Source organism: Meleagris gallopavo, chromosome 2 (assembly GCF_000146605.3).
Source record: "Meleagris gallopavo isolate NT-WF06-2002-E0010 breed Aviagen turkey brand Nicholas breeding stock chromosome 2, Turkey_5.1, whole genome shotgun sequence".
In the NCBI taxonomy this organism is placed as follows: Eukaryota; Metazoa; Chordata; class Aves; order Galliformes; family Phasianidae; genus Meleagris; species Meleagris gallopavo.
Window position 1 is genome coordinate 45,844,127 of NC_015012.2, and position 25,127 is coordinate 45,869,253.

The 25,127-nt window shown below is 34.0% G+C and overlaps 1 protein-coding gene across 1 annotated transcript in view; it reads left to right on the forward strand.

The window, feature by feature from the left end:
- Positions 1 to 25,127, forward strand: part of ADGB (androglobin) — a 73,853-nt gene that overhangs the window by 40,518 nt on the left and 8,208 nt on the right. The window contains 12 exon segments of the mRNA XM_010707152.2: positions 1,926 to 2,040; positions 3,418 to 3,585; positions 4,802 to 4,940; positions 6,776 to 6,910; positions 7,322 to 7,415; positions 9,371 to 9,505; positions 9,705 to 9,858; positions 14,616 to 14,803; positions 15,901 to 16,085; positions 18,273 to 18,469; positions 19,670 to 19,781; positions 24,152 to 24,339. Coding sequence (XP_010705454.1) covers positions 1,926 to 2,040; positions 3,418 to 3,585; positions 4,802 to 4,940; positions 6,776 to 6,910; positions 7,322 to 7,415; positions 9,371 to 9,505; positions 9,705 to 9,858; positions 14,616 to 14,803; positions 15,901 to 16,085; positions 18,273 to 18,469; positions 19,670 to 19,781; positions 24,152 to 24,339 — 1,810 coding nt within the window.

Sequence of the window (25,127 nt, forward strand, 5' to 3'; positions counted from 1 at the left end):
TTTCCTCTTCTTTAAGAGCAATTAGCAAGAAAAATTTTTTGAAAAAAATACAGAAAATATCACGGAGTACAAAATCTACATAAAATTATTTCTAATGAGAATGATTTTGAGATATTTGTCAAAGGACCAAGAAAAATAAAAACATTAGGATTTTTAGTGGAACTCTGAAAGAATAATGACACTGTAGGAAGCTTCATAGCTTTTCTTGAAATAGGATTTATGAATCACGAGATGAGAAATTCTGAGGGGTTACAAGAAGCCTTGCGTAAGTTATCTTACATTCCAAGTGAAATTTTTACAAAATTTCATAATTAGCTCACAATAAAATTTATTTCTCTATATATAGACTAGTATATAACTCCATGCATTCAGTGTAATTTTAAAATAAATAAATAAATAAAAGACAAGAGCCTTTGATATTTATTAGTTTCTGGAAATGGTTCAAATGAAAAATGACATCATTTTAGCATGCACTAAGCATATATTTGCTGATGAATTCATTGAGGGTTTTTGCTTTGTTGGAAAATAGAGACACACACCAGTTTAATCTGAAAAAGATGTCTCAAAAATTTATTTAGTAAGCAATTAACTGAACTTTCAACTTGTTTATTTTTTCTAAGATATAAATTAATATTGCACTACTTGTTCACAGTTCAAGAAAATGTACTTCAGAAAATTCACGCAGAGTATGTCCATCCAATATTTTAAATGTCTTGAAAATAAAACATAATCATGTCAGACTTCAAATGAAAAGGTATAGAAAGAAAATACCGTAATACTAGCACATTGGTAGAAAAATAAACTCTTTACTAGAGCCCTCTAATTGTCTAAATTCGAACTAATTATAGAAAAGATGTGATTCTGATTATAGATTGGTTCTATCAGAATGCACATTTCCTTGGCATAGTTTCTGATATTTGCATGTTTGTGTTCTCTACAGAAGCAATAAAATGTGCACTTTTTTGCACCTGCGAAACTACGAGCTTCCTACCTTTGATTTTCTTTACTCTTATCAAGGCCAGCAGGCTTTCATTAAGCTTTAACTTACAGCAACAGTAGGAAACAGATGGGCTTATTGACCACTCTCCCATTTTATTTCAAATGAGATATGGCTTGTTCAGCCTGGAAGGTACTTTCTTCCTTCTGCTTTGTCAGTTGTTGAGAAGTGTCTTATATTTCACTCCAAGATAATGTAGCTAAAATGAGGAGGAGTTCAGGATGGGGTGAGCAATTTCTTAGTCTTGCTGCTGTACTTCTGTTTCATGTAAAGTTGCAGCTAGTATGTACTTGTCTAAATGCCATTCTGACAATGACAGAAGATTGCGAAGCTTTCCTATTTGATGGCAGCAGCCTCCTCAATTATCTCAGAGGGACTGCAGGAAATTATTCACTGGTGAGAAGAGCTTGAGGTTCCTGTGTTGTATAACCATAGTTGGGAATTGTTTCTTTTATAATTGGAGTATGTTGAAGGGTGTGATGAGATGAAGTGCATGTGTTAAATTTTTCTGGTAGTTGTCTCTGTAAACACAGAAAATATGATCTAATTTATATGACCAGAGCTCTTAGCTTCCTGTAGAAGTTTCCTAGAGCAAATGTGTTTTTAAGTGTAGCTAACTGACCTAAAAACTTTGAGCTTATATCCATCAGAAATAGTAGAATTACTTATTCTGCTGCAGAAAAAGTAAAATCTAAATATAAGCAAATAAAATAATGATTTTTCTGATTTTGCCTATTTGCCTATATCTGGAAGTTTTACCAAAGCAAGGAATTAGGAATGCAAGATTTGGAGAGTGAGAGAATCCGGGAGAGGATATCTTTTTTAATGAACACTGGTATGAAAAGAAAAGATTAACAATAACTGTGACTTACCAACAATGAAAAAAGTTATTTTTAATTAATTAATTTATTATTTTTTTTTTATGTAGACGACACGTACTTCTCTTTACAGTAAGTTCTGCTGTAGGGCACCATATTCATCTCTGTAGCATGGTGCCCTGTGTCTTTGGAGAAGAGGATGCTGTAATGCGAAATCTCGAAAAGGTATGTGTGTCTAGGACTAGTCAAGTATTGTGTTAAAGTTATTTCTGACTGTTATTTGGTTTTGAAGTGAAATAGTATTGATCTTTTAGTATGTTAGAGACAGTATAATATTAATTTTCATATGAAATGGGTGAGTAGGTTGAAAATGTTTTTAGCAGACACTGAAATGGATTTTGCACTAGCTGACTTGTATGAACGTGCAAGTAAGTATTAGGCAGTACACACAGAAAAACTACTTAAAGTGGAATACTGAAAGTACTCTTGCTGAGATACATATGTCCAAGTTAGTGTATAAGCTCTCTCTTTGAGGCATGTGGAAAAGTACATATGATCTATGTTCAAACATGCATGTCTGGTAGAATAGATTGTCACATCAATAAATTTTTTTTGTCCCATGAGATCACATATTACTCACTGGGTCACAGAGTAGCTAAAATGAAAAATTGATTCAAACAATTTCTCAAAGCTGAGGCAAGATGCTCTGGGGAGTAATTCCTACATCTTTTGGTCTTTGTTGCCTTCAGTATAGGTGGGTATCACTGCCATTAATGTTTTCAAGATTTCTTTGGCAAGCACTATGCCCAAATATTTGGCATGAGCATGTGGGGAGGGAATACAGCTTCTCAAGCTCAGTTCTGCAAAAATTAAGTAAATAATTGGAAGGTGAGCATAATGGCAAATTCATGTAGCAGTTCAGATTCAGGATCCTAATAATTAAGTATTAAAGCAGTATTATGTATATCCATGATATTTATTCTAGCAAGGAGGTTTAATTATGAGAAGCTGGGACATGAAAAATTGTTTGTTGCTGGACTGTCTCTTTGTCTAAAGTGTGTCGTTTGCAGGAAAATGTGCAATTTTTTTGCACAGAAATCCTGGTGGAGATTAAAGATGCCTTAGGCAGCATGTATTTGGGCATTGTTTTCAGATGAATACAGATAGTCACCTATACCATTCTATAACAATGTTGTACACTTCAACTAACAGCAGTCATCTTATTATTGCAGTAGAAAGTTTCTATGTTTCTCTTATTTTTGACTAAATGTTCTAGGACCAATAATACAGGAAAAAATAAATCCATAACAGATATACTTTATACTTCTTGTTAGAACATTGTCATATTTTTGTTTCAATAGCTAAAGTTATGAAATTTTGCACATTATGAATTTTGAAAAATTGGAATTTTGAATACATAATTGATTTTATAGTTTATAAAATTAATGATAGTTGATTTAAGGAATTTTTAGTACTTTTAGTACATCAGGAAAAAAATGCCAATGTACTGTCACTGCTCAGAAAGGAAATGGAATCTTGAAAGGAAATGGAATCTTAAAACAATCTAGATAGTAACAGCTAATTTTTCTCCTCTTTCTCCAGGAGAGCTACCGATTTATTAGGCAGGCTATTGCTATCCTGAAAGCTATTGGAAATGTGATTAATAATTTCAGCAGTAAGCCCAAACTTTCTGAAGCTCTGAAGGATTTGGAACTAACTCACTGTCCTCCTGGCATCCATGGTACTGAAATGGCTGAAGAACATTTTAAGGTGAAACTTTGTTCAGTAATCACGTATCTAGAGGCCGCAGAGATCAGATAACAGCTTAATGTTGTCATTATCTACTTCAAACCAGTGGCTATGTTTTTACAAAGGATCTCCTGGATGTTTCAAATGCAGCACTCGCTATTAAGCATCAATGCATATGGAACTTGCAGCTGCGTTCCATAATTATCTTCTCTTATTATGAACATATTTTAATATGTGCACTATGCTTTGAATCTCTCTTTTGGCCAGTTTCACTGGCCGCTCCTTGGGTCACAATACATCAGTAACTTAGGGACTTGTAGGAAAATTCAGTAGATGTAGATATATGTATCTCATCTCCTCTTACAAGAAGGTTAGTGTATTATAGCAAAGGATTTTTTTTTTTTAAAGGCACACTTTGAATTAGCCAACAGTGACTCAAGAAGGAAAATACGGAAATGATCTGTCTAATGTAGACAATGAATAATGATTCTGAATACAGGCATGTGCTAAAGTAGATTCTTCCTTCATCAGTCTTAATATTTTTTCAAAATAAAGTAATTTTTTATTAATATTAATATATAGTTCAAGAACTAAATAAAAATCTGAAAATGAGAAGAATGAAAAACAGACTGATAAATTTTTCTACATTAAGTCCTAGTTATTTTTCAACTCAGACTGTGAAACTGGCTCTGAAAAACATACTCTGAAATTTCTAATCTAATTAAAGATGCAAAAAGAGACTGGATTTCTGCTTCCTAAAGAGCATCAGGGTATCAAGAATAAAAACAGACATCAATACAGTCATGAAAGTAGGACACCAAATTTTTCCTGTTTGCCCATCGATATATTCCTACTTTTTGTAGTGGGGTCATCTACTGACTCAGTAGTCATGCCCATGTCATGATGGTAATGATCATGTTCTTCTATGCTCTAGTCTGAGAAAATCAGCTTACTTCGCATAAACTGAAAAGACATTTTTAGGTAATGAAAACTTGTGCTCTGGAATCTGCCCTGTATTTAAAAGCTTGGCATGAAAATAGTTTTCTCTTGCTTGCTTGCATGAAGTACTGCAGTTCCACAGTAAGGACTAATTGTCAGTTATGTGTAAGAGAAAGTTAAGCATCCCATGAAAATGAAAACAACTAAAAAGTTCTTGAAATGTTAATGAGAGCCAGTATAAGTTGGCTTTTACAAATGAATAATTATCTGACAAATGTTTTCTTTTTTTTTATTTAAGGTTTTCAATAGTGCATTATGGTCTTTGATCAAATATGTATCGGACAAGAAGATGCCTCATAAGTATAAATTTGCCTTCAGGTCCTTCACTTTAGATTTTAAATGCACTGATGTACTTGAGGATGACAGTTTGTCTTCAGGTACTGTACTGGTATTGGTAAAAACTTCAAACATATTTTGGAGGGAACTAGTTCTTCACCAATCCTGATTAAATAACAAAGATTCATTTCTTAAGAGGTACTCAAGTTTTCTACTATTAGCAGAATGTCTGAAATTATTCAGTGAGACACTTCTCAGAATAAAAGTATAAAAAATATATCTATAAATATTTTTATATTTTATATTTATGCTCTTTTTGGTCCAAAAACTATATTTATGTTCTGTTAATTTACAAATTTAAAATCTATAAATTTGCTCTATGCCTAGAAGGACTGGCCCACATTAGCACTGCTGAATTGTTAGGTTAGTCATGCATCTTACGAGACTTTGAAAATCAGTAATTATCACTGAAAAGTACCATAATAGATGAATGAAATCTTTCTTATTGTCTATGTATGAGGGTGGTCAACTCAAATCTGAAATTCAAATGCTATCTCCTTTTCTTTTTTTTTTTAGTAGCGTATCTATTTTGCCCTCTGTACCGAATTCATCTCTACTTGTCTATGACAAGTCTTGTTATGATGTACTGCAGTTAGCAGTCCTGTCTGGTAAGGTTTTTGAGAAGCCATCCTGAGAAAAATCTAGTAATGTTGATCTGTCCAAATGCTATTCTCACTCCTAAGGAACAGCTAGCAGTGGATCCATAGGAGACAAGTTCATACAGTATGAAATAAAGATGGAAGTTTCTGAAGCTGCATGCTTTTTTCAATGGCATGGCTGTTTTGTGTTTTCCTGGAAACAGGGTAGATAAAGGTTCTGTATGAACCTTTTCATTTGAAACTTGTCTGGAAGTCAAGCTATCTGCTATAATCTTATTGGTGTAAACTGTATTTGAGATTCAGATATGTATTTCAGTGATGCACGTTGACAACACAAGTTAAAAAAGGATATTTGAGTTGGATTTTAGGAAAACATTCTTCGCTGTTGGTCCTGTCAAATGTTGAAAGAAATTGCCCAGTCGCTACTCCTAGAGATATTAAAAAGTGAGCTGGGGAAAGGGGCAGATGGCTTCAGGCTTAAAGGCTTAAACTTAGGTTAGATATAAGGAAAAAGACTTTTAAAATGAGGGTGGTCAAGCACTGGAACAGGTTGCTCAGAGATGTGGTGAGGCTGGATTGGGCTCTGTGCAATCTGATCTACCTGTGGTGTCCTGGTTTGTTGCAGGGGGAGTTGGACTAGATGGCCTTCAAAGGTCCCTTTCAACTCTAAGGATTCTATGATTCTAATTTCTATTCCATTCAAAAACTCTTTGATAACTGGAAGTCACAGTCAGATAAACAAAATTCCACATTATCATTTGTCTCACCCTTATTCTGTATCTCTTTAGCGGAAATCAAATGCAATGTTTTGATTATTGTTGGCGTTTAAATTATCACGTAGTAAAATCAGATTCAGAGATAAAAACACTTGAAATCTTGTGAAGCTCTTTTAAGCTTTATTCAGATTCAGACTTTAATGTATTAAATTCTGTTGGTTTATTTTTGGAAGATGACTTCATATTACAAGATTTGATTTTAAAAAATAAAATGCAATACCTGTCTGTAGAGAGAAGCAAAAATATGACAATTTGGTATTCAGCATTAGTGCAGTAGCTGCATGCTGACTTTGTAATTATGCAGTATACAGTGTCCATTTTTATAAAGATAGGAGGAAAATTTTAACAGTAGTATTTTTGCCATAAATGGAAATTTTATGCAGAAACCATTACTTCTGTAACTCAGCTCTCCTTTGTATTTTGATTTTATAGCAAGCAGCTACAAGGCTTCCAGCCTTGTAAACTAATAAAGTGTTGCTCATTCTCTTCCTCTTCTTTCAGAGAGTTGTGAAGTAAATTCCCTTAATAGCTGGCAGAAAAGAATTCCCACTTCCAAAGAAGCAGCAGCAGCTCTTAAACTCCAAGCTGTTTGGAGGGGGATTTATGTGAGGAAAGTACTGAACAGCAGAAAACCAGGTGTGTCCTTTTTCAAAAATGTTTCACCTTTTTCAAATATTTACTGAAAGAGTTTTGTTCTTAATTAATGTCTAGTTAATTTTCTATGGCATTTCATGTCAACACAAGATGTTATTGTAAAGGTATTTAAAATGGAAAATATTACTCACATAATTTTTTGAAGCTGGAAAAGTACTGAAAAATATAAAGGTGATGATAATGGGGATTTGGGGATGGTGAAATGAGGATAATGGGAATGGTGAAAGGAGAAAGTAGTTGTCAGCTCTCTGGCACCTCTGTAAAATTCCTAATAAGAGCATTCATAAGACAACTGATTTCTGAGTGATGTTTTACACAAATATTTGGTAGGTGTACATTTAAAACAAGATGAAAGTTAGGTATTATGTACATTTTCTATTTTATTATTTCTAGGTACTAAAGAAAACACTACTGTAAAAGAAATCTTGCAAAAATTGTGGTCTTCAATTGAGTTAAATTTTGAACAGTGCGCTGTAGTGCTGTTAAGGTAATGATATAATAAATTATACTACTTTATTGCAGCCATTTCCATAGAGTTGCCATAAATTGCTGGTGCACACAATAAATGTGGGAAGAGCATTATTAGTTTTAAAATTACAAAACTTGGTCAGAAAGGATAGGATGCTTTCTGTAGAGATATGGTGTGCTTTATTATATGTTTGCATGAGTAAAAAGTGTATCAAGTCTAACCATTAGGTAAGGATGCTACCATACAGTTGTTTGGTGGGGTTTTCTGTTTTTCTTTGAGCTGGAATATTGTCTTCTGTATTTTTTTTTTTAATATCCAGTAGGTTGTTTCATAGGTAGGAACTTATGTTTCTTTAGTTAATCATCTATCCAGTTGATTTAAAAAACACATTTTGATCATTTGCGAGATTGATCCCCCCTCCCCCCTTTTGGTATCACGTGTTTTCCCCAACTCCTTCACAAATATCTGCAAGCATGCACGCACCTGATCTAGGAGTAGGTCATTTCTGCCAGGTGTGAGGAATGAGAACTAGCAGTAAGTACCAGCTGTGAATATAAATCCTCATTACACATAACCACTTATTTGAGGAACACTCACATGAACTTTATTTCACTTTGTAATGTTTCTAACCAGCGTAACTATGTGCTGTTAGAACTTTGGTATGAACATGAGATCAAGACCTTGCAGTCACAACCTTGTACTAAGCATTAGATTTAGTTTTAGAACTGTAACATCTCTAAATTAGCAAAGATCAGATGCAACTTTCAGTCTTCCTTCAGACTTACAGTACATATGGGATAGATATTTTCTCAGGAAATACATTTGACTGTTAAAATCACAATACTATGATTTTTTAAAAACTATTATTTTTAAATAGCTTACAGACTTTTGTTTAATATAAAAAGCTAGTGCTTGGACCTATAAAGTTATACACGAAAACTTCAGGAGTTCAGTGTTAGGGTAGTTTTCCCATACTTAAAGCCTAGACATATCACAGGCCAGAAGCAGCACCATTTTACAACGTAATCTCTTAGTTTAAAAAGCCCTAAAACATCTCTCTTTAAGCAAGGTTTTCAACTTGTTTCTCATTACAAATCCCATATTCACAAAGAGAAGCTCACTGTGCTTGCCCATACTGTAATTTTCAAGGAATTCACAGATTTGAGGCTTCTGAGGAGCTGTCCATGTGCACTGCTCATCAGTGATGGAAGGAATATTTCCAAAACTTTGCAAAAGGATATCTCAGGCTGTCCTACTTTAAGCTAATTCTGAGAAAGTTTAGATCCTCTCTGTGAATCACCTTAATTAAATGCCATGGTTGGCTATTATCATTGCTAAAAATATGAAAGTGGGGATTGTTTGTGTAATTCCAATTCCTCTTTAGAGAAGGCAAAACATCAAATTACCACTGGCCAGATTTGGTGGATAGCATTAGCAATTTAAAACTTGGACATGTTCAGAGGAACATTAACTTTTGATACTAAAATTTATAAATAAGCTTCCCAGTGTCAGTCAGGTGCCAGACAGGTTAGCTCTAATTCCATAGAAATTGATAACACCTAAGAGTTTAAAGATGAAAGAAAGTTTTTGTTTTTTTTTTTTAAATCTCCTTATGATGCCATAGCTCTAAGATGACAGCTTAATCGAAAGAAATGGAAGGTTGTTTTGTTGCTGGTTTTTTTTTTAATAATAAAAATAATTAATGGATAGACTGATCGATACAGAACACATTTGTATGTAAGCATCAGTTATTACAGGCTACTAGCTCTTGAACTAATAGAGCACCTTCTTTACCTGATTTATTATTTTTTAATTGTGATCCAATAACAGAATAGATAGTAGCATTAGTAAAACATCTTATAATTTCATTTTACCCTCAAATATGAAGCGGTGTTCTTCATAATATACATCAATACATGTCCCCTCCTGATTATGAGCAGATTTAAATCCTTATCTGTTTTTCCACTTTCCAGAGAAATGTTTAAAAGAAACTGTAACTCAATCAAAAATTTTCCTTGTTATGAAGATGAGTGGTGTAAGATCTCTTTCGCTGACTATGCTGTAACATATTTTGATCAGCCACCAAATATTTGGTTTGTGGTTTTTAGGTGAGTTTTGTATAGCCTTCTATATGATTCTTACGGAAAAGAAGTAATGATACACTGTTTTTCACTAACACGTTTCAAAACACATGATTTTACATGAGTTTTCATCAAATTCTAACGTAGACTTCTGTTTTGTTACACAAATTATTCGATTTGTGAAAATAAAATGAATTTAATTTGTTTTTTCATTGTTTTATTTTAGAGAAATATTTTTTGTCCCAGAAGACATGCTCATAGTGCCAAAGATGTATACCACTATTCCTTCCTGTAGACTTCATGTAATTGATAATGACACACTGGAGGAAATGCCGCATGTCTTTTTGAAAGTGGCACCTCATATTTACCCCAAAAATAAGGTAAATGTGTGGAGTATAAAAATAATTGGAATAAAAATGATTGCTGAATTCTGTAGACATTTTCAGCTATGTATTAATGTTCTGCTTAGAAGTATGGCCACGCTTATTAAAAAATTCGAATAGACTATCACTGACCTCCTAATTACCCAGATTTCCAGTTTTTAGGCTAAAGATGACAGCTTGCTCAGACTTTTTTTTACTAGTTAGGTTTCTTACATTCTTGATTACTTTCTCCTCTGGACTGCCCCCAGTTCTCATTTTTTTTGTTTATGATATACAACACTGAACACAGAAAACTTTGCAGCAAGGATTAACTTAAAATAAAACAAGTGATGACTAAGGAATGATTACTTTATATGTCTTTTGGGCAGGCTTTACTACTTATAAAACTGACTCTGATGCTCATTTTCCCCTCTCTCTCCCCTATATTTCTCTTGCAAGAGCTTTGTTGACTCATACTGCTATAGCCTTAAGTGCCTTCCTGAAGAACTGTATCCTGTTGTTTATTTTTCTTGATGAAATGTGGTGTATTTCACCACATTTGATTTTAGTGCTGTTTTTCTTTCAGACCATTTTCCTTATTTAAAGTGACATTGAATTCTTTTCCTTTAAAATTATAAACCTTAGCTTTGTGGTACCAGTTAATTAAACATAGATCACTGTTTCACTATGCACATTACTGATAAAATATTAAATGAAATCAGTTCCAGGTCAGGAAGTCTCACTAATTAGAGTCTTGTGTTTCAAAATATTTACCAGATGTGGTTATCTTCTCTACTTTCTTTGTTACGAAAACATTTCCCTGGACTTAAAAGAATGATCAATGGCAGGTGTTGACTACTTCTCCTCTATTCCCATATAGTTTTCATATGGCTTAATTGGTTCGATAGTTCAGAAGATCATCAGAATGAACTAATCCAGAAGTTAGTTTATAATTATTTTCTAGTTCTTTTCCTGTTCTAGCCTGCTTCTGAACTCTTCAACATTACCCCTAACATTGTCTATGCTAGCCACACTACCCATGGTTGATCCTTTTAGTGAAGATAAGTTCAAGTTTTAGCTTTCTCTGTCAGTAGCAAGGAATTGATGTTAGTCTAGGACTGTTCTGTTGTCTTTCTTTGTAGCTTTACTTCCAGTATTATCATACCTTTTCCCCATCCCCTCCAATAGAATGAGCTTGCTTTATCCAAGGCATACAGTGAATGCTAGCTGAATGTGGCAGGTAGGGACTACTCCTGCTGGAAGGATATCATCAAGTTAACTTGGAATCTTGAGAGGTGGGGTGTATATTCCATCAGGAAGGAAGATTCAGACAGTGGCAAGTGCCAGGATGTGAAATGAAATCTCAGTAATAAACACCACTTGCAGCCTTTCAGGATAATGATGAGTTGTGGAAAGAATGATCACAACTTCAGATTTATTTCAGAACTCATCTCAGCATTTGTCCTGCTTAGCAGACTGTGACTGTTCTATTTCTGTCTTGTGGAATGGAAACAATGTTACTATCTTTTTTTCCCCTCGGACTTCTTCCCATTCTTCTTGAATAGAGATGCCAAGGATTGCACACAGTATTCCAATTAAGATCTTACCAACCTTTTTGTAGTACTGTGGCTTTAATATTGGAGATGCTCATTTTGGTATGCCCTACCCCCACCTACTTATTATTACGCGGATACACCATGTGATAGCTCCAGTGATTCTGTCATAAACTAAAGAATTACTATCGTTATTTTCTCTTCTTTATTGAAGACCTCTCCACCATAATTATTATTGCACATATTTTTCTTACTCTCTAAGCCTATGATTTTATATTTTATGTTATAAAATATGGTTAATATTAGTAAAGAGTGATTTTGATTTAAGAGTATTAAAACAGAATTGTACATGTATGCTGCGTTTTTCTACTTGTTTTATTACATAATCCCTGCTACTGAGTTTTTCAATAAAGCTGTGGATTTATTTCAAACAATTTACCTTCCTGTTTGCAAATGGTCCATTAATGTTTCAGTGGACATGCAACATTACTGAAAACTTGACTGATGATTTGACAAGACAATTATTCTGTTTTGTGACAATTGCATACGGTGGTGTCATTTTAATCTGGTTGTTACCTTTCTTTTAAGAGTATTTTATATGAAATGTCAATAATAAAACAAGAAAATATAGTACGACTGAATTCCTAAACGTATATATTAATATAAAACAAGATATTTTTCCATTTGAATAAATCTAGCAGTTAGTTGTTCTGCTGCAAAACTAAGACTCAGCAGATTAAAACAGAGCAAAAGTAAATTTTATCAGTAGATATTGTTATTTGCTACAGAGTCACTCTAGGAGTGCCTTCAATCATTCAGAAATTAATATTAAAATAGGGATAAAATCTGCAAACTAGCAGTAATGTCTTTTGTCTGCTTTCTGCAGATATTACAGTCTAGATAAAAAATGCAATGCAAGTTGCTAGTTTATTTCTTCTAGTCTCTTTTTATTTGTATACTGCTACTATATACTTTTTACTACCTTATACACAAGTTTTTTTAACAGATGGTTGAAAATGACAGAGAAGCATTTCTCAAGCATCAGCTGAACAACACTCAGGGACCTTCTAAACATCTCTGTGACCCATCTCTGGACCTACTCCAACAGCTCCACATCTTTCTTGTGCTGGTGACCCCAGGCTTGAATGAGTATTCCAGATGGGTTTTCACAAGGACAGAGTAGAAGAAAATAATCACTTCCCTTGCTCTACTGGCCAGTGCTCTTTTGATGCAGCCCAAGATATAGTTATCCCTCCAGACTAGAAGCTCATACTGCTGGCTGATGCCAAACTTTTTGTCTACCATGCACTTCTCTAGCTGCGTGACAGACACTTAGAAGACTTTAAATAAGATTAAAATACTGATATTTAATGTCTTGCAATGAAATTATTAAATACTGGAGTGTTATTAATTTAACCCTAGATTGAATCTGATTTCTAAATCTCCAAATTGTATTCACATACAGTTTCCCACTACCTCCACCATGAAGAGAGATTTTCATTTGATTTATCAATGAATGAAGAAGTTTTCACGTTTTTATTTTATGTTTATCTAATTTTGCTTTAGTATACATGAGTACAGCTACTATTTGCTAAACATCTTGTGTATGAATTGCCAAAGTATTAGTATTCTCATCTTCAGCTATGGTCACCTTTGGAGTTAAAAGTATTTACAATTTTAAAATTACTTCACAATTTTCATGTTGCGTTAACACTTGAAAGCACATTTATTTCATGTGTGTGGTTTGCATGCATAAGCATACAGTTTAGCCATTCTAAGTAATTCTCCTTTTCAAAACTATAGGGAATGCTTTTTCCCTGGAGAATCTGTAAGAATTTTATTCTATAGAACTTGAAATGTCAAATTCTTTTCAATAGAGCAATAAATAACTCTTCAGTACTTGAGAGAGTCACAAATTAATGGAATAATACTTTTTCTATATGGAACTCACTTCAGTTTAGTGTTGATAGGAACTTTTCCCTTTCCCCCAAACAACTTTTTCTTCTTTTTTTTTTCCCTGGTTCTATTCTTCCCCACCGGACAGGGGGAAGGTCTTGCACTTTTTTTTTGTTTGTATGGTTAATATTGTGAAGGAAAGAGAAGGGCCAGTCATTTTGAATTTGATAGGCTTGTGTGGAACACTGTTTATCAATAGTCTCTTAGAAGTTCCAGTATGAGAAGAAAACATAGCCCTCTTTATTGATGATTAGAAAAGGGACGATGGTACCAAGTCCAAGTACAGTAAGGAAGATCCTTGTAATGCCAAGAATTAGCAGTTGGGAAATGTCATGTAGGGTGGACATTCAAGCGTCTCTTTATTCCATTTGAGTATGAATATTGCTTCTACCTGACTACGGTGGGAATTGGTTCAGACAGTAGTTGACCTATTAAAGTAGTTAGTTCAGAAATGAAAAAACAGTTATTGTTCTTCAGAGCAATCTAAATGATTTGAGCCATTCACCATGGTTATAATGGAGGGAAAATATGTAACAGAAAAACCCCAAGCCTGTCCTAATTGTTACAGCTGAGGAGTCAGAATATAATGATAAGAACCTTTAAATTCAGCAGGGAGAGAAACAAATAAATCTAAGATTTCAAGAAGATTGAAGAGTGCTCTTATCAATAGTATAATCTACACTTTTTTCTCATTTTCATTAAAAATCAGTAGATGATACTGATTCAATAATTTGGAAATTAATTGCACCAAGCTTGTTGGTGCTGGGCCAGAATCTTCTGTTAGATGTTTGGTTTGGTTTTTATTGTGGTACATCTCTTTTAAATATTTATTTATTTAATTCTTGTGCTTTATATTGTATGTTGTTTAAAATAATTACTACTTTAAGTATTTAAATATTTAGTTTAAAATTTTTAACTATAATGTCAATGAAGGCTTCTATGTGTTGCTCACAGGAATTTGTACTTCTTTGTCATTTATTTACATATCTTTTTTTTTTTTTTATCTCCTCTCACTTATTCTTTCACCAACTTTTTTGACTATTCTTTTCTACTATCATGTACTACTTTCTATTTCCTCTCACTTGTCATTAGGCAGTTCTTAACTCCAGCCTTACTATTTCTGATGTAGTTTTACAGTTTACATCTATGACTCGCCTTTTCAATACTTATTCAATTTTACCTTCAGTTGGTACTCTGCATTGCAAGCTGCATTTCCAGGACTAGCAAGTGTCATTTCCGAGTAAAAATGTCTTGTTTTCTCTTTAGAAAGGATACACGTTTATGGCTGAAGCACATACAGGTGACCAGTTTTTGACAGCTGGAAAATGGAGGCTCCGACTCATCAGTTCTCATAGTCCACTCCCATTCCTCTCTCGTGAGGCTGTAAATAACGTATTTTCTACTAAAGAAATTAAAGAGTATTACATACCCAATGACAAATGTGTAATGTTCAGGTAAATATTGAGAGAATAATTATTAAATCCTGCTTTTTATGTCTATTTCAGCAAAGTATGTTCTTTCCTCTTTCCTAGAAGGGGAAGGTGTTTAAGTTAACATCTCCATTTTTTTTTAGCCATAGATACTTGAGACCAGGTTTTGTGTTTCATAAATAAGTGTTTTGTTTTGTTTTGTTTTTTTCTGAAATACTGCAGCTGCTAAATGAGGAATGGTTGTGAAATAAACAGACTGTAGTTTCAAAATTCTCATAATAATATTCTGCATTTTTCTAGGCTCAGTCTCACCTATATATCAATGACTGAAATTTCTGCAGCATAGGAAGTTTCGCACGAATGTGCGTAAGAACTTCTTCACGGTGAGGGTGACAGAGCACTGGAACAGGCTGTCCAGGGAGGTTGTGGAGTCTCCTTCTCTGGAGATATTCAAGTCTCGCCTGGACGCCTACCTGTGCGACCTGGTGTAGGGAACCTGCTTTGGCAGGGGGGTTGGTCTCGATGATCTCTAGAAGTCCCTTCCAACCCCTACAATTCTGTGATTCTGTGAAATTCCATATTACTTTCGGAGATTAAACATGCATTAAAACTGGGATTTTACAAGTGGTGAGGAGGCGTGAAATTTGGTATATTTTTTGCCTGATTTTATTTGAGCATGTGATTGTTTTAGAAGAGCATGTTCAATCAGAATGTGATTATTTGTTTACTTTTTCTAATTTTTTTTTACTTAATTATTTTTTAAAAAAATTTTTACTGGATTACTTGTTAATTGAAACTGTTCCCTCATGTAGCTAACCATAGTTTTTCCAACAAATTTTATTACAGCAGAAGCAATAATATAAATATAGAGATCTGATGAAACAGTGGGAAAAAAAATGGCAATACCACTTTTTTGTAGCTGCCCATGTTTACTTTAATCATAGATTCACTGCACTGAACTGCAGTAAAGGATGCTTAGTTCACCAGACTGCAAGAAAACAGTGAGCTAAAAACTCAGTTTTAAGTGTTTTTCTCCATGTCAGCACAATGCTTAAATACTTTCCTAGAAAAGAAAGATCTGGTATTGTTGGTTATTTGTCGTGTATTTTTTTCTTCTTTAGGTATTCAGTGAAAGTCGCAGTATCTCATATTGCTACAGTGCAGGTACAAACCTCTAAATCAGACGTGTTCATTAAGCTACAAGTCCTAGATAATGAGGAAGAAATTGTAAATGCCACTGGAAAGGGCCATGCAGTCATTCCTGCTTTTAATTTCCTGAGTAATGAAACACTTTCGAATTCCCGCCGTAAGTATTGTATTCAGTATTTGACAATTTTGTTCACTGAAGGACATACATTCTTACAATAACTTTATGTAAACACAGAAAATAGATTTTTTTCCTCACTTTTTCCATGAAATCTTTAGTGCCTTTGTGATTAAGTGAAATTCTTGAGCAATGAGTTGAAATCCTTGGTTCCCAGCAATGAGGAAAGATCCTGAAATGATTGATTGAAATAAGGTGTCAATCACTTCTTTATTCCTCTGTGTTTTGGCCTCATTTTGTAACTGTCTAAAGAGTTGCTTGGATTATTCAAGTAGTTTCTCTGTTCTGAAAGTTTAATGCACATGCTTGCCTTGTCCTTGAGAACAGAAATACGCTCTATTTTCAAGATCTTGCCTCTTTTTGATCTAAAAGTTTAATTGTTTTGGTTCTGGTTGTCAAGAAACTGATGCCCAAACCATGGGATAAGATAATTCACAGATTATACCGAACTCTGTGGTTTAAATGCACCATCTTGATCATCACTCTGTAATGGAAGTGCATGTATTATTGGCTTGTCATCAATCATATAAGCGAGAGGATAAGCAGAACATTCATGAATAAATAATGACATTTATCCTTTAAAAAAAACTTTTTTTTTTTTACTTTAGCCTCTCCTACAACTACACAATGATCCTCACAGAAATGGAAACCACTGAGAGAAGAACTATTTCCCCATGACTTGCAAAGTTAATAAATGCTGATTATTCTTTTGTCAAGTCTTTATGATAGCAACTGAGATAATGAGAAAATTACCCCTTAAGGGAATATTTGATTTTAAATAAAGTTTCCTGTAATACAAATGTATTTGAAAGTTAATAAACAGTACCCTACTCATTTTTGTCAGAACAACTGAATCTGAGAAGTTTGTTTACTAAAGATGCATTTTCTATATAAAAATTGTATTACTATTCATTACATTGCAGGCTTATCAGCTCTCCTCTTGCTATTAGTGAGTTCAAAAGTCGTCTTTCATAAATATGCTAAAATCTGCATATTTTCTCAAAGTGCTAGGAAACTCTTGATTGTACTTTACATAAATGCATCTGGAATTAATTAAAGCTGTCTCTGTGTAATCCAGCCAACCATCATAGTGAATCCAAACCTGGCAGCATGTAAATACTTGAGGTAGAGGGCAGAGAAATAAAGGGAACAAAGCCAGACTCTTCTCAGCGGGGTTCAGTGGGACAACACACACAAACATGTACACACACGCACACACACAGCTGGCCATACAGATCATCACGCATGCGGTTAGGCACATTAGCAGTTTGCATGATGAAGAAACCATTGTAAAAGAAGTGATGTGACAAGTTATAGCCACGTAAATTTGATTATAAGGCAAATGAAGAAGACAAAAGAATACTTTCCCCAAAATTACACATTTGATAACATGGAGCAAAGTGATGAGAGGATAAAACAAAACAAAACAAAAAACCATAAGAGCATGTGTAACATTGAGATTTACCCTTATATGCTTCAGAGCCTATTTTCAATCTGAGTCTTAAGCTAGTGTAACTTATTTTCAGCTACCTTCAGATTTCCTAGACTTTTATTTTATTTCCATCTGTCACAAGAGTTATGTACAAATTTCATCTAAATCCACAATGGTCTTGAATTCTTTAGCCTGAGAAATAATTACCCACTCCTGCTCACTTCCCTTTTGAAAGATTTTCCTTTCATGTGAATGAGCACAAGTTCAAGTTTTCTGGATTAGTGTTTCCATTATAGCCTTTCTTTAGCACATTCCTGGTTTCACAGTTTTTCCACATTAATATCTTCTGTAAGAGACCAGGGTGTAATGTTATACATGATAGATCACAAATAGTTCTTTAGCTCCTGTTAAAATTGGCTTTAGTTAGATATGACTTTCTGTCATGATGACATAAGAGACTTCTGTAAGGACAGCAGTTACCAGAATTATGATGAATGGTAGCAGCAATTAGGTAGTTATTCAAGTTTCTCATTAATTACTTTGAAGTGATCTATGATTTGTGTGCTGGATGAATATAGGATAATAGTTCTAATAACCATAATTTCAATTCAAACATTATGATTATAATGCAGCATGAGAAAATATTCTTCTTTTGTATATGTTCTGGGGAAATCTGTTTACCTCATAATAATTCATAGAATGTTTGGAAATTTACACTGATACTATTAATCTTGCAGCAAGTAAAAGCCAGATTATTCGAAACGTTGGAAAGAAGGATTCAGAAAGTGGATTTAAAAGAAGAGGTCATGTTTCAGCTCCAAAGGATACCAAAAGTTCTCTCAAGAGTGGAATTTCCCAAGAACGTCTATCTGTGTTAGAAGAAGAATCTTTCCCCTTGGAAAACTTTGAAAATAATCAGGGAAATCCACAACAAGTAAGAGATTTTAAATTACCAGAACCTGGGGAGAGTTGGAGAGTGTGTGTATGAGGAAAACATAAAGGGGTATTGATAATTTTTTCAATTCAGATGAAGATCTGATAACTGGAGGAAAGAACAGAGTATCCAAAATTAAGATTGTTGGCGAATGAGGCTATGGAGAAATGATAACATATCTACATGAATAATCAACTAACAAGAGCTCATTTTTATTTTCAAATCAAGGTAGACATATTCAGTCTTTAGACAGTCTTCACTTGCAAAGTTCAGTGCAAGTATACTGTGACTTGCAGCTAAGGGCCAAAAACTACCATTGACAACTTAAATTTCTGATGCTTTAGTCTGAGTTCTCTTTGAAACGTAGTGTAAGAGAAAGGCAATTTTAGTAGTTTTACTAGAAATGTAACTGTTGCCAGCCAGCTGAATGCTTTGTTAACACATGCATTTGGCTACTCCAGCCCTTAGATTTCCTTAGAGGTGTTTGTCAGAATCACGCATTTCTCTTGACTTCATAAGGTATTATTTGTTTATCTTAGAAAATAGTGTTTTGTTTCTCAAGCATTGTTTGTTTCTCTGTCTCCAGGTGTTTTTGTGTGTTTTTTTTCTTCCTGATTATTAGGTTCAACTGCAACATTATATTAAAATAAAGAAAAAAGAAAAAAAAGACAATTTCTGAAGTTGTTCCTTTGACTTAAATCTGGTTTTAAAATTTGAAATCAATTTTTAAAAGAAGTATTGGTATAATTTCCTTTTCAGTGTAGAAAATGTTAAAATAACCCATTGACCCTGTCACCTCTACTTCAACTCAAGACACTGAGTGCTGATATTAGTGTTCAAAGCTCTGTAGTAGGACTTAAAATGAAAGACAGAATTCTTTGTCTTAGCACATGGCATACATAGGAAAGTTACATGGAAGTCTTTAAAGAATGTAGCTCCTTATTATACAGCCCAGTTTAATTTCAGTTGATAAACACATGAGTAATTGTTTAATTTCACAGGAATTAAAATAAAATCTGTGGAATTAACACTAATTTTTTAAGCTTCTTGTGAATACTGTTATGTACAAGCTTGTAAACTAATCATGTGTTTCATTTGCTGAGTTCAACAGTTGCCACTTTACTAACCTACAGGACTTTTAAATACTTACTGTAATGGTTATGTCCTCAGCATGTTCACATATCACATTTTCTTTCACAGCCTCACAGGTATATCATACAGGCACTGGTGTTATATAATAGTTGGCCACTCACTGAGAGCCAGATTCTGTTTGTCCAGTCACTGAAAGAAACTGAGAAAACTGAACACAAAGGTATGTCACCTTCAGTATGTACTTGGATGCTTTACGTTACTTGTTTTTAAATTTGTTATATTGCTAAAAAACAATTTTTAGGTTTTTTAAAAAAAGTATTTTTTAGAAATATAACATATTTCTAACAAATAAATATAAATGTAAAGGTTTTCAAATATAAATATTTGAAAACCAAGACCATACAGCATTTCTTTTATTTGCTACCTGAGTAAAATAATTAAGCAATAATGCTTTTTGCTCTGTGGCTCATAGAACTAGGGCTTGGTTATGTACTTCCATACCTTCAATTCACAAGAGATACAGAAATAAAAGGATACACTGCAAAACGTACCTAAACTTCTTAGAACAGTTGCCAAAGTACTTCTGCTTCTACAGTCTAAGAGACCAATGAAATGTAAATATAAAGGCACAATGTTCTGACAAACTATAACTGAGTAGAAGATTTTTTACTGAACCATGCCCGATGATAATTTAAGAAAACACATGAACATTAAAAAAGGATTAAAAAAAGGCCTCTTTCCATATCTGTGTTACTTCTGTAGTACTGGGAGATGAATTTAGGCTGGAGGCAAGAAAGTGCTCCATACAAATTAGGAAGTGGACAGAGGAATCTTAAGTAAATATTGTGTATTTGCTTCTCCTTCTACCAATGTCATCACACATTTTAGACTTTCAACACTGTAGAAGAAATTACATCAGGCTAGATCTATGGAGTGAGGTGAGGCTGCAGGAGCTCCACGTCCCCAGGTCCAACCAGTAGTGAGGCAGATGGTGCACTCCCAGCAGGCATGCGCAGGTGGAACATACATACATGCTATGTACAGACATACATACATGCTGGCCACAGCAATCACAGACAGGCACTCCAAGCACTGATGTGAACATAGACAGCACCAATGGGCTCATCCTGCCATCCATGTGCTAACTGCACCAGTTTGCGTGTGAAATTCTACTAAATGGACTAAATGAAGATCTGTTATTTTCATATTACTCTTGTTTAGTTGAGAAATGTTTTGAAATGAAGATCTATTGTACTTGCTTCTAAGTCACAGCAAATTTCTCAAGGCATTTAGAATACATATTCCACTATAATACATTGTCTTGCAAACTCATGCATTCAATTTCAATTTAGATAGTACTAGACTTACTATTTGTCACTACAGCTAACAGAACATCAGTTTCATAACATGCAGAGAGATATAGCCCCAAAAATGTGGATTGATATCTGACTTTTTGGTATGGAAAGAGGCATCTGCATGAGTTGCAAGTGTAATAGATTGCATTCTATTACGGGTATAATAATATTCAAGGAGCTGTGCCTCACAGACATATGTACAGGCAGCTTTTTCAGTTGTTGTTTCACCCTCTTTTAGGTTGTTGCATTGTTCACATAATCACACCCTATTACACTGTTGTTCTTCTGACTTGGCTGCAGCTTGCACATAGCATACTAGCCATGCTTTTGGTGTGTAGCCTTTCATACAACCACCACAATGGTCTGTAAAGCTGCAGGTCAAAAGAGGTCATTTGATTACTGAATTAATTTGCTAGTTCTCAGCTGTTGATGCTGGAGCACGTCAGTAGCATGAGTACTCTAGCAGTACTGCTATTCATAGCGTCCCTTTTCCATTTTAACTGGTACTTTGGCCCATTTACAGTCAACTAGATTCAAGTCACAGTCAGTGATAAAGAGAAATTTCCTAGTAGGATGTTTTTGAAGTTGTGATTTCTGTGTCCTGCTATAATTGCTGCTTTTCAAAGTAAACAAAACTCATTTCACAGTTCAGGTTAACTGAATATTTATGTTTAAACAAGAATACAATCTGACTGTATTCACATGGAATAAAAACTAGAGTGTTCAGGCCGCAAAGAGAGTTTATAAAGAACATATCTCAACACTTTCTGTACTTACTGATTAGTACTTACTTTATGTACTCCCTATCAGCAGCAATATTATCTGGAGCACTTACTATACAGGTTGGTATTTTGGAGTAAACAACATTTAATCTCTGAATATTCTGCTGACTGTGAACCAGTTTTCAAATTATAGTGATCAGAATACTGAGATTTACCATTGACGGCTGTCAGCATTACTTGTCAACCACAATTTGTACTATAGCAGTGTTGATGCTTATCCAAAACAACGTCCACTCAGTGTGATTTTTAAGAAAACTGCAGTGAGACAAGTGGAAAATTCCTGGAGCAAATCTCAAATTTCAGGCACTAATATTTCATGTAAGGCAATAGTGCCATCTGGAGTTAGCTTTGTGTTAAAGCTGATTTATTGTGTCAAAAACATATTTCTGCTTTCTGTTATCCTTTACCAGTCTTTTAAGGTAGTCTCCATTTAGAAGACTCATATTATTCACTGGTATTACAAGTAATTATTAAAAAAAAAATGGTAGAAATTAAGTTATCCAATAATAGTTTTGTATTTTTTCTTTATTGATGTTTATCCTTTTCTTTCTTCATAATCCCTTAATATTGCTGTTTGACAGTATTTGTAAGAAGAACTGTTTGCAGTGTTATTTCATGACTAATATTTAATCACAATTTTTGTATATGATATCTCATAAAATGTTTTATTAAATAACACTTTGCGTAAACAAAACATTAAAAAGGCATTAACCAAGAAATGGGCAAGATAGCTCATTTTATCCCTGCTGATTCATCATCATCCCATGTTATTTATTTAATAACTTCTCAATGTATGGAAGTCTAGAACAGCAAAATTTTAAAATTCAGAGTTAAAAAATCTTTATAGAAGCCAAAGTTTGTAGTATCTCTTTACACCTAATGTGTAATGACACATTATGTTATGTATGTATATGTTATGACAATGTGAAATTAAATGGAAAGCTTTTTATATAATGGTATTATAACTTCAGATAATGCCATCAGTATTTATTTTATATTTGCATTTCTTCTGGAGATGTTCTATTATTTTCAGTACTTGTAGAGACTGCTTTAATTTTTGCTTTCATTCTTTATTGTATGTTTTGGTTGCACTGAATGAATTTAAACATAGCTCTTTGGTATACCATTGTACCTTACATAAGTAGCATAAGGAGGTAAGAATGTAATGTATACATAAACACATGTATATTGAATGATATGATATACATATAAATCGTATGTATTTGTGCATGTAGGTAGTATAAGTGTATTATTAGTATGCTTGTATATCTTTCAAACTTACCATTTTATATTTCCATATAACCCTGACATTGAATATCTGATCCAAATCTCATTAAAGCCAGTGGAATCTCTTCAGCAGACTTTTGATCAAATCAACCAGCACAGTGATCTTTCCTCAGTGGAAAGAGGTTAGAAACACAGCATTAAGTGAAAGATACTTCATTATTATTGTCAGACTCATTTCCTCTTTTTTTCCAAGAGAAATTGCCTGTTTGATTGCATTGATCAAATCCCACTTTTCAGCATTTGTTTTAATGTTCCAAGCAGCGTAAAGATGAAGTGAAATAGAGATTTCAGACTCTGATCTTTGATCTGTACTCTTGTGAATCCAGTCCAGCTTGTTTCACTTGCTGTGTTCCCATGCTATTAAAGCTTTTTGCTATTGCAGGCTTTACTTATTCTTTTTTATTTTTATAACAAGAACACAGTATGAAAAAAAACTTGTTAACAGTTCTTACCATCTAAGACAGTGAAGAATGAAAATGATATGTTAGTTCTCAGCTATTCAATTCGACAAAGATCATACATACAGCATATGCATGTGCTGATGAAGTAATTAATCTAAAAATTTCTCTGATTGATCCGAGAATGATCATTTTGATTTTCCCAGGTATGCACTGAGTTTTTTTTGCCTTAATTTCCTTACATTTTTGGATTTTTTTTCATGTGTGTGTTCTGCTCTTCAGTCTTTTAGGCTTACAGGGACATGAGGCAATGAGAACATTGACTTTGCTTACTTCGAGCTTCTCACCTTTATGACAGAGACTGTGTAAGAGAACTAAGAATCAGATTGCTAGCTACAGAATATCATTCTCCTCTTTGAGCTGATTTATGCACAGAACAGTAGGGCAGTTATTGATATGCATGAACCACGATAAACCAATAATTAAGTCCTGGGTAAAATGCTGTTAAGGACAAGTAAAGCTGTTGTAATAAGTCTACTTCTATAAGCCTGCTTTCAAAAGCTTTATTGCCTCCAGATTCTTTCTTGCTCCAACAATTAATATTGGTTGTACTTAACAGTGTCAACTAATTACATAAGACTTTTCTTTGTCTTTCCTGTGGCTGTTTTGTGCTGTTATGTTCCATCCTGGATATTACATGGGTTAATACACTTATGGATGACAATGCTGTCTTCTAATTCATCATGCATCATATCTATGTGTGAACAGCACTTGGGGAAAAGCATGAGGAGCACAATTTTCTCCTAAAGCTCAATCATTTTGAAGGACAAAGGTCTGCAAGTATTCCAAAATCAACCAAAAAATCGAAAGATAAAGCAACTGAGAAGACAGAAAGGGAGAAGTCCAATAAAGAAAAAGGATCACTTATGTCTCTTGTATTTCAACCTGAATTTCAGGTGAGAACAAATCTAAAAACTTGGATTTGTTGAATGTGAAATTATTGTACTAAGTGTAAAAGCTTCTGCAGATCTGCAGATTAGAATTACTAGCACTTTTAGTGTATTCCCTGTGTTTCTCTATGCCCTGCTTCATCACCTTCATGTTCTGCACCTGAGAATGACTGAATGACACATGCAAAAGACCTGTATCCTGCATTAGAGATGTGCTCATTTCTCTGCATGTGTGTGTTTTGCAATTTCTTTGCAGAACACACACATGAACACTGAGTATTTCTTTTGGATGTTTATTTTCTGTCTCTAATGAAGGTTTGTTAAATTCCATTAATTTGCCATATTTATGTCCAATTGGAGTCAATTGTACTGGTTTTCACAGAATCATCAGAGAAATAAAATAGGTCTTTCCAATTGTCATTATTTTGTGGATATATAATGGCATAAAAATTGATGTTTACTTGCCTACTTGCAAATTCATCATTTTGTGGTAGGATGATCTGATTGTGCTGCGGTTGACCAGCTTTTAAAGGAGTAATTGACTTTATGAATTGCAAAGAGATTAATGGAAGGCAAAGAAATTTACAGGTCCTCATGGTTGTTTTTTATTTTTCCTGCTTCATGGGAAGTAATTCAAGAGGAGGGCATTTTCATAGATTTTTTTCATGAAGAAATCTCCACTGTATTGTTTTGTTGACTAAGTTGTTGAATAGCAAGCTTCTCTGTGATTCACATCCACACCTAATTATACAGACTTCAGGAACAGTGCCTTAACCCTTCTTGCAGAGCAGTCA